The 10,831-nt window shown below is 37.6% G+C and overlaps 1 protein-coding gene across 1 annotated transcript; it reads left to right on the forward strand.

The window, feature by feature from the left end:
* The first annotated feature begins 3,883 nt into the window (after nt 1–3,883).
* LOC109188867 (uncharacterized mitochondrial protein AtMg00810-like) lies at nt 3,884–4,663 on the forward strand. The gene is made up of 2 exons (XM_019339508.1): nt 3,884–4,073; nt 4,221–4,663. Exons 1-2 carry the CDS (start codon nt 3,884–3,886, stop codon nt 4,661–4,663), a joined length of 633 nt encoding a protein of 210 aa, XP_019195053.1.
* The last annotated feature ends 6,168 nt before the right edge of the window (nt 4,664–10,831 follow it).

A 10,831-nucleotide genomic window follows, 5' to 3' on the forward strand; every position in this document is an offset into this window, starting at 1 on the left:
TAAGGAAAAATTAAAATCTGATCAATCTGAGCCATTCATTTGATTAAAAAATTTAACCGCCATTTTTTCTACCCATTATAGGCCTAACTCTCTTGGGCTCTTATTAGTATAGTAGATATATATATATGTGTGTCTGTGTGTGTGCGCGCGTGCGCGCGTGTGTATATGTGTGTGTGTGTGCGCGCGTGCGCGTGTGTGTGTGTGTGTGTGTGTGTGTGTGTGTGTGTGTGTGTGCGTGTGTGTATTTAGGGATGGATGTAATTTGGATAATCCGAAATACCCCCAAAATTTGAACTGAAATTTAAATTTTAGGTGAACCCAAATAGTTATCGGTTCGGATATTTTAAAATTTGGTATAACTAAATATTGTCAATAATGTTATATTATTTGGCTTTATAATATGTTATTAATTGTGTGGTCCTAGATAGGTGGTTTAGTAGAACCTAATAGTTAGGAGAGGTTTAAGTCTTCTAAACCTCTTTTATTATTGTAATTGTTATTTGTTGAATTGAAGGCTGAATCACTATTCTAATCTGGTATCAGTTAGCCTTACGTTCGATCCTCCTTCTTTCTCTCCCTCACCCCAAAAATGTCGACGAACTCGTCGGAAAGAACAATCACCACCTCCGTCCCAAGTCCGGCCACCACGGCAAACCCTCTCTCCTCGGCACATCATTTTGTGTCGATTAAGCTCATGTCCCGAAATTTTTTATTCTGGCGTACGCAATTGGTTCCATTCTTATGGGGCCAAGAACTACTCGGGTTTGTCACCAGCGAAACCCCCTGCCCGTCGCCAACCATCGCAAGCCCACCGGCAAAATCGTCCGCTTCCGGTGCAGCCACCTCCGCTAGTGTGCCGAATCCTGAGTTCCATACGTGGGTAAGGCAAGATGCGTCCATTCTATCGCTCTTGGTTTCCTCCATGGCCGACGAGGTGCTTCACCTTGCCGTCGGACGCAACACGTCAAAAGAAGTTTGGGATTCAATCACTGCTGCACTAGGATCCAGCTCGAGAGCACGTTGCCTAAATCTACTTGGGCAGTTTCAATCATTAAGGCAAGGCAATCTTTCCCCGGCAGACTACATCGGCCAAGCCCAGCTAATTGTAGAAGCTCTCTCGCTCGCCGGTCGTCCTCTTTCGTTGGACGAGCAAAATCTCTGGGTATTCCGAGGTTTACAGCCAGAGTTCAGAAGCATGGCGGCCTCCCTAACGGTTTCCGGCAATCCGGTTACGCTACCTCAGCTCGCTGATTTTCTGCAAGCGCAGGAATTTATCGCGGCGAATGACCTTGCACCTGGTCTCAGTGGTGGCGGATCTCCTGCAGCACTGTACGTTGCGCAGGGCAGCAACCAGTCAGGGGGTGGCGCTGGAGGGCGTCGCGGAAACTCCGGTGGTGGGCGCGGCAATCGTGGCAATCGTGGCCAGTGGCGCGGTGGACGTGGAGGCCGTGGCGGTGGCGGACAGGTGAGATGTCAGATATGCAGGGCTCATGGGCACTCTGCTCTTAATTGTAACAAGCGTTACAATCCGCAACCAGCGCCCCAGGCGAATTTGACGGTGGCCGGTGATGACGTGCAGTCCTCCACTAGATCGTGGTTCCCGGACACCGGGGCTTCTGCACATGCCACACCAGATGCATCAATGCTCTCACAATCGGCGGAGTACAATGGCGGGGATGTGCTACGAGTCGGTAATGGCACAGGTTTACTTATTTCACGTGTTGGGTCCGCGTCCATTTCCTCTATGTCTAAACCATTAAAAATGTCAAATGTGTTACATGTGCCAAATTTGTCCGTTCCGTTATTGTCCGTTCAAAGATTTACTAACGAAAATGATGTTTTCTTTGAATTTCATAAACACTGTTTCATTGTGAAGGATTCGACCACACAGGCAATCCTACTTAAAGGACCCACCTCGGGCGGACTATACAGGCTCCCGCTGTCACAGTCCCACTTCGCGTTTCTTAGTTCCCGTACCACTCCAGTGATGTGGCATCGTCGGTTGGGCCATCCTCACAGTCAAGTTCTTAATAAAGTGTTGCAAGCTTGTCCAGTTGTTCGCAATAAAACCGGGTCGTTGGGGTCGTGCACTGCTTGTCACATGGGGAAGGCATCACGGTTTCCTTTAGATAGAATAGAACATTCTAGCCAAAATGTACTCGATTTAGTGTATACGGACATATGGGGTCCATCTCCAGTAGTTTCGAATAGTGGCTTTAAATATTTCGTTCTATTTGTAGATGACTGTACTCGGTTTTGCTGGTTTTATCCCTTACGGGTAAAATAAGATATTTATAAAGTATTTGAGTCGTATCGAGTCATGGTAAAACGCCAATTCACGCGTTCTATCAAATCCATTCAGTCCGACTTGGGCAGGGAGTATCAAAAACTACACAAAACGTTCGAATCTCTTGGCATTAACCACAGGCAATCATGCACATACACGCATGAGCAAAATGGTAAAGTAGAGCGTCGGAATAGACACGTTGTCGAAACCGGTCTGGCTCTACTTGCCGAGGGGTCTGTACCCATGGAATATTGGGACTATGCCTTCGAGACAACCGCGTGTCTTATAAATTATCTCCCCTCATCTGCCTTAAATTTTGAGAGTCCATATTACCGTTTACACAAAGTGTCTCCACCATACACGTTTCTAAGAGTCTTCGGGTGTCGGTGTTACCCGTATCTTCGTCCTTATAACAGGCACACGATTGAGTATCGCTCGACACCATGTGTCTTCCTGGGTTACCCTCCTTCCTATAGGGGTTATAGATGTCTGGACTTAACAAGTGGAAAAGTATATATCTGTCGTCATGTTCGATTTGACGAGTCTAACTTTCCTTTTACAGACTCAACACTGACAGATAAAGTGGATCCTAATGCACCATCCGTACCGTGGGCGGCCAGGCCCATAGTAACACAACCGTCACCAGCGCTACCCACAGCTGTGGCACCACCCTCACTGGAACCCTTGGACATAGCTCCATTAGCCATTGAAGGTCCCTCCAGGACAGCACCGGCTAAAACACGTAAACCTCGGCGCCAACAGGCCCAAGGTTATGAGCATGTGATGAGACTGCGTCACATGACTCGGGGCACAAATGAAGAATTTCATGCATTGACTACAACGACAGATCCAACATGTTATTCACAAGCTGTTGGTCATCCCCAATGGCGGGATGCTATGGACCAAGAATTTAATGCCTTATTACATAATGGCACTTGGCAGCTAGTACCTCCTAAAGCTGACATGAATATCATAGGGTGTAAGTGGGTGTTCCGCACCAAACGCACGGCAGACGGCTCAGTGGAGCGCTATAAAGCTCGCCTGGTGGCCAAGGGCTTCAACCAGGTGGCCGGCGAAGACTTTTTCGATACCTTCAGTCCTGTAGTGAAGCCAACCACGGTGCGACTGTTGTTATCTCTAGCAGTGTCCAATGGTTGGACTCTTCGGCAATTAGATGTGCACAATGCTTTTCTCAATGGCCATTTAGCCGAGACTGTGTACATGAAGCAACCACAAGGGTACGAGGATTCCTCACACCCCGACTACGTGTGTCATCTACAGCGCTCACTTTATGGTCTCAAACAAGCACCTCAGGCTTGGTTCAAGAGACTGCATGACTTCTTAATCTCTGCAGGTTTTCACCCATCAAAAACAGACGTGTCTCTTTTTCACTATGCAGCCGGAGAGTCTTGGGTCTTTTTACTTGTCTACGTTGACGATATCATCGTGATGGGGAATGATACGCCTCTACTTGATGTCATGCTTCGCCGTCTTTCCGCTGCCTTTAAAATTAGGGATCTCGGGGCTCCGGGATTCTTTCTTGGCATTGAAACTCTGTCTCTTGATGGTGGTTATCTTCTATCTTAGAAGCGTTACATGGTCGATATCTTGAATCGAGCTGGTATGTCAGATTGTAAGCCACTTACTACACCAGCTGCGGTTTCTCACGCCGTCAGTCCCACGAGTCAGCCGTATGATAACCCCACTCAGTACCGGCGTATTGTTGGTGCGCTACAGTATCTCACTATCACTCGTCCGGACTTAGCATATGCTGTCAACCGGCTCTGTCAGTTTATGCATGCACCTACAGACAGTCACTAGGCCCTAGTGAAGCGTGTTTTGCGGTATGTAAAGGGGACTCTTCACTATGGGTTACGGCTCTCCCCGTCTTCCTCCTCGGCCATTCATGCTTTTTCGGACTCCGATTGGGCAGGGTGTCCACTTGACAGGAAAAGCACCAGTGGATATGCAGTGTTTCTAGGTGGCAATCTTATCTCTTGGCTCTCTCGGAAGCAGCGCACGGTAGCCCGCTCGTCAACTGAGGCTGAGTACAAGGCCTTAGCCGATGTCTCGGCAGAGGTCACCTGGGTTGTCTCTCTTCTACGGGAACTTGGGTTGCATTCTGGCCAGCCGCCGACTCTGTGGTGTGATAATCTCGGCGCTACCTATCTCTGTGCCAATCCGGTTTTTCACGCCAGGACCAAGCATGTCGAAATTGACTTTCATTTTGTACGCGATAAAGTAGCGTCTGGGGAATTTGTCGTCAATTTTGTGTCCACTAAAGACCAGCTCGCAGATATCTTCACCAAACCACTACCTGGACCACGGTTTTCAGCTCTGCGCACCAAGCTTAATGTAGTTGCTCACCCACCTTAAGCTTGAGGGGGTGTGTCAATAATGTTATATTATTTGGCTTTATAATATGTTATTAATTGTGTGGTCCTAGATAGGTGGTTTAGTAGAACCTAATAGTTAGGAGAGGTTTACGTCTTCTAAACCTCTTTTATTATTGTAATTGTTATCTGTTGAATTGAAGGCTGAATCACTATTCTAATCAATATAAGTTTGGTTTGAATATAGTTGTTAAATTTTATTCATATCCGAAACGAAATTCGAACTAACCGAAATTTTATTATAAATATAATAATATAAATTATATATTTAATTTTAAATGTATTTCATAATTAATAATAATATATACTATATATAAAAACAAAATCCTCCACTTTAGCTTCCCGCCTAAAACACTCCTATACTATTATGGTTTGCATAATATTGTAAAATATGGTAATACAATTCTTATTCGTTCTACAATTGTACATTAAAATATGGTAATACAATTCATAATATAATATATTTTTTTCTACTTTCCTATTCGTAATACAATTCTAAATGAAAATTACTAATCGCAATCTTCAATAATAATAATAATAATAATAATAATAATAATAATAATAATAATAATAATAATAATAATAATAATAATAATAATAATAATAATCTATACTATAATTAAAAACAAAATCATATTTACTTAAATTCCCGCCCAAACAATATTAAATAATAAAAGTAAATTTAAAAATGAACGTAAACTAAAAAAAGGAATATATAAATATGTCACAATAATATTCTACATCATCAATTAAAAATGGAACGAGAATTATGTAAATTAGAAAATGAAATGAATATTAATAATTGACTGAAAATTAAAAATGGAAAAAGGAATGAAAATTAGGTTAATTGAAAAAAGAAATGAATATTAATAATTGACTGAAAATAAAAAAATATCCATAATTGACTAGAATGAAAAAAGAAATGGTCAAATTATTGCATTTTAATTTTTCACAATAATATTACACAGTAGAATAAATCAAATCACAATTACAAACAATGAGATGTAAATTAAAAATGGAACGGAAATATTTCAATAATAATAATATTCTACATCATCAAGTAAAGGAAAATTAAAAATGGAAAGGAAATATTTCAATAATAATATTCTGCATCATCAATAGTAAAAATATATTTTAAAAAATAATAAAGATAAATTTAAAATAGAAAGAAAATTAAAAATGAAACAAAAATATTTGAACAATAATATTCTCTACATTGCTCAGCCTCTTACTACAGCAGCCATTGCTCAGGCTAGCTCTTTGTATTGGGACTCTATCCCTCCTAACTCTATTGTTTTGCTTCTTCATTAATATATCGCAGCATATTACCCTCAGAAAATATTCTACATCATCAAATAAAAATATAACGGAAATTAGGTAAAAATATCACTACATCTATATTCTAATTGACTGAAAATAAAAAACTAAAAAAAAATAATTGGCTGAAAAGGAATCTAATATTACTAATTGACAGAAAATATAAAAGGAAATGGATATTAATGATCAATAATTGACTAAAATAAAAAAATAAATGGTCAGATCATTGCATTATAATTAAAAATGCAACAGAAATTAAAAATTAGACGAAAATATTTCAATAATAATATTCTACATCATCAATAGTAAATGCATATTTTAAACAATAGTAAAGGTAAATTAAAAATGGAACGGAAATATTTCAATAATAATATCTACATGATCAATTAAAATTGGAACAAAAATTAGGTAAAAATATCAATGCATTTGATATTCTAATTTGACTGAAAATAAAAAAAGAATAATTTGGCTGGAAATGACTCTGATATTACTAATTGACTGAAAATATAAAAGGATCACTAATTGAGTGATATTCTACCATTATGACCCTGTTTGGTAAAAAATTGGCCTATAGGCCAATTTTGGCTTATTTGACCACTATTAATTGTTTGATTTAGTTAAAATATCAATATAAGTTTGGTTCATTAGTTTTTTGCAACTCCAAAATGCTAAAATTCAAAAAGCTACTCCAAACAAGTTTTTCAATTAGCTTTTTTAGAAAAGAAATTATACCAAACAGCTAGCAGCTAACAACTAATTTACCAAACACGTTTCTTCAACAGCTAATGTTATCAACTAATCATACCCTCTAATTAACACAATCAGCTAACATCTAACAACTATCAGCTAACAGTCATTTACCAAACAGGGCCTATATATTTCCACCCGAGTAACCCGTCCTGATGGACTGAAGGTGTTAGCTCTAGACGAGGATAGACAAGATTGTGTTGGCACTACCAGTTTCGTCTACAAAGAGGTTTCAATATATAATGCGTAAATACAATCGTTGATATTATGTTTTTTTAAATGACAAATTTCTATATATCTAGACAAAAAATATATATCTTCCATATATACAAATGAATTAAGATAGCAATTCATTCCTATAACTAAGTTGTTAGAGAATGAGCACATTTGCTTGATTTTATACATCTACACATTAGCTATTAATTTGAGCAATTATTTGTTCAAATTCAAGCAATGATAACATCAAAAAAGGTAAACGATTCAAATCAGATTTTCAGTTGCACTATATAATATTTGATGTTTTAATTTAAATAATTATATATCGATTCAAATATTCTTAATATATTACAACAAATCCATTCCGTGCATCGCACGTGGCAAAAATACTAGTAATATATTAATTCTCAAAAGTCTCTCAAAAGATACCTACCCCAAATGTTGTGTCAAATGAATACCCCAGATAGAGACAGAGAGAAGATGGATAATTGTTGAATTTTGTTATTGTCTGAATGTTGAAAACTTGGGATTTTGTACTGAAATATTCATTTATGAACAGTCGCAAACCAATACATAAAATTCCAGTGCAATGCCAACTATTTTCGCAAAAGATCCACAAGAAAACCAGGCTCTCGAAGAGGGGGTGATCAATAGGCAACAACATAATGATACACTTAGCTTGCTATTACGATATACCGCATGCAAGCTTGTTTTTCCTTTTGGAGATCCAGAGGTTAAATTAGCAGCCGGGATGAGCCTCCCTTGTACTGAAGTTGACGTAGAAAAGGCAACTGTGCCTCAATCAGTGACTAGTTTGCATTATCAACCTGAATCGTCCTCTTCAAGTACTCAAGTAGTGGAAGAAAGCTCTGGTGAAGAGAAGGAGAAATATGTTACTCCCAAGTATTTCATTAGGTTCAACACACCAGAGAAGCAATGGTAAGTTTTAATTTCTTTGTTATGTACTAAATATTTTATAAGATGCTTTAAGTATCTATCTTTATGTTCACGGGAGCTACTCTCCTCCATTTGCATCTATAGCCTCATTCCAGTTAGTATTGAATTTAAAGTTTTAGTTGAAACGAAATACATCCTTCCATTAGAAGGAAATAATGAAGCAATTCTTCTTTCCTCTAGATCTTTAATACTTAATCACTAGCAGCTTCCCAGATTGAAAAATTTTGAAAACGGTATTTAATTGACATACCAATCTGCAAAAGCACATTAGTAGTCAGGAATAATTGCAAGAAGTAGAGAAAAGAAACAGAGATGTATAGTATGATCATCACATATATGCACCAGATGAAATAGGCAGAGACAGAACAAATAACCAAGAAACTCCGCTCACATCTCCGATAGCTTGAGCACTACCAGCTTCCCAGTTTGAAATTTTTCTACAAGCTAAGATAGGTGCAGATTTAAAGTGGTTCTTGATCTTAATTGTCAAGTAATCAATCAGCTTAGAAACATCACTACTTCAAGTTCATAAGCATTTCCCATCTTCTACTAAGACAAGAACAAAGAACAAAGCCCACATGGCTAGCTTTGGGATACGCATTCTCATCAGATGGAAACCAACCAGTGAGTGCCTGCAAGCAAGAAGACTTTGGAAGAACCATTTACTCTACTTTCACTTCACTATGTCTATATCTATAACTTTGCAAGAATGATATTAAGGTATCACACAAAACTCCTTGCTTTCTCAAAACTGATATCTTTGATTTCTAAAAGAACACTAGCATATATATGAACCTCTAGGCAACTTTTAATTTTCTTTTTGATTTTGTTCTATCAAAAATTCAGATATATGATTTTTATTGTGTATCATATTTTGAACAGGTGTAGCGCACAAGCTCTTCCCAACCATGTTCTACAAGTGCACATTCATCTGCACAAAAAAGGAAAATGTAGTACCCACCGCTACAAATGCCTTCAACTGCACTCCAAGTTGCTATAAACCTTTTAAAATTCTCCTCACTGCCCTGTTTACACGTTAAAGAGTGCAAAACACATCATCGTCATCATAAAAATAGAGTTCTTAGTCATCAAAGAGGTGTGAGTTTTGAGAGCTTCTCCATTATTTATTTCATACTTTGAGTTGATGCCGTGTTGGCAAATTGAAAGTTTCATTCATTTGAGTAATACAATACAAGTAGTAGTTAATGTGGTTCAATAGTTATTAAGTGAACATACAAAGCAACATCAGTCTAATATAATTCTTGTTGGGGAAAAAGGCCTGTTTCTTCTGAAGGGTCTGCAACCACTTTGAAGAATACTAGTTTTGCAAGTTCTACAAGCTATTTCTAGAATGTGATGCATCTATAGTCTAGAGAATTCAACTGCTTAAAACAAAATGGTTAAAAACTCACCTGAAGAATGACTACAGGATCTAAAGCCCTTTGCTTGAAACAAGGATCACAGTTAAACAAAATGAGATCAGAAAAAGAAATAGAAACAAGTTTGTAAAGGATATATGGAATAGAAAAGAAATAATTGAGAATGGATCATATGTTGTAGCTTCTTCATGGCAGTACAGCCTGTGACACATGAAGACAGTGGTATGCATTAAATACTTGAAGCAAAACCTATTTCAATTAGTAGCATATAGTAAATCATTCACTCTGCTTTATCTTCATTATTTCTATATCTATAACTTTGCAGATATGATATTAAAGTATCACAAAAAACTCACTTTTTTCAAAAGCGATATCTTTGATTTCTAAAAGAACACTAACAATATATATGTCCTCTACTCAAATTTTATTTTACTTTTTGATGTTGTTCTATGAAAAGTCAGGCAATTGATTTTATTGAATATCATATTGCTAGTCGCTAGACAAGCTATTCCCTTGTGCCTCAAATGCAAATTCATCTTAACAAGAAAGAACAATGCATTACCTTAGCCTCCATGTACTCCAAGTTGAAGAACATCAGTCCACTATAATTTCTCTATTATAGAACTTTGCATTCTCTGATCTGTTGGGGAAAGGCATAACTGTTCTGCAACTTCTTTAAAGAATATGATTTTTCTGCAAGCATTTGGCATCTTAAAATAAAATGGTAAAAACAATTACCTGAAGACTGAATACAAGATTTGAAAACCTTCTCTTTGACACCAGGATCACTGTAAAATCTTCGATTTGATGCCTTATAGAATGCATGAAATGAATGTAATCAATCTCATGAAGAAGTTTTAAGAATTATACTTAGCCTTGCAAATCAATATCAATTTTATACTTAGCCTTGCAAATCAATATCAATTAGAAGTTTTAAGCCCACTCAAATGACTCAATCTCAACTTCTCCAATAGGAAATGAAACATAGACACAGACCAATTTTAAGGGTTACAGTGCAGCAAATAGAAATTAAAATCATTAGCTTCTCAAGCCCTTCCAAATAGTCAAGACAATTGTGATCAATGATAGCACTTGGAAGTTTCTGCTATTTAACAAGGGGAGAAGAGCACCAAACAAGAAATCTATGTTAGAAATTGAAGATCAGTGGATGAAATCATGAGGAACAAATTCATTTGTAACCTTCAATTATCTGAATAAGGTAGCAATACCATTTCATTTCATTTCCTTTGGCATGCAGATGTAAATGCAGTAATATGGTGATATGTAGGTAATTTTAATAATATAAGGCACTCAAACTATTATAACTTAATTAAATATACCTTGAACTCCTCAAGCATGAGATTTACTTTAAAAATATTCCATTATGCTTCAGTCATGAAATCATAAAACTCAGATAGAGATTCATATTTTGAGTGCTTCTTGTTAATGTACTCATGCACTATTCTGGTTTTAAAATCCTTCCACCGCTGCCCAACAACCTTTAATACTGTTTCTCTCAGTTGATCGATCATCTT

This window comes from Ipomoea nil, unplaced genomic scaffold (assembly GCF_001879475.1).
Source record: "Ipomoea nil cultivar Tokyo-kokei standard unplaced genomic scaffold, Asagao_1.1 scaffold0193, whole genome shotgun sequence".
NCBI lineage: Eukaryota > Viridiplantae > Streptophyta > Magnoliopsida > Solanales > Convolvulaceae > Ipomoea > Ipomoea nil.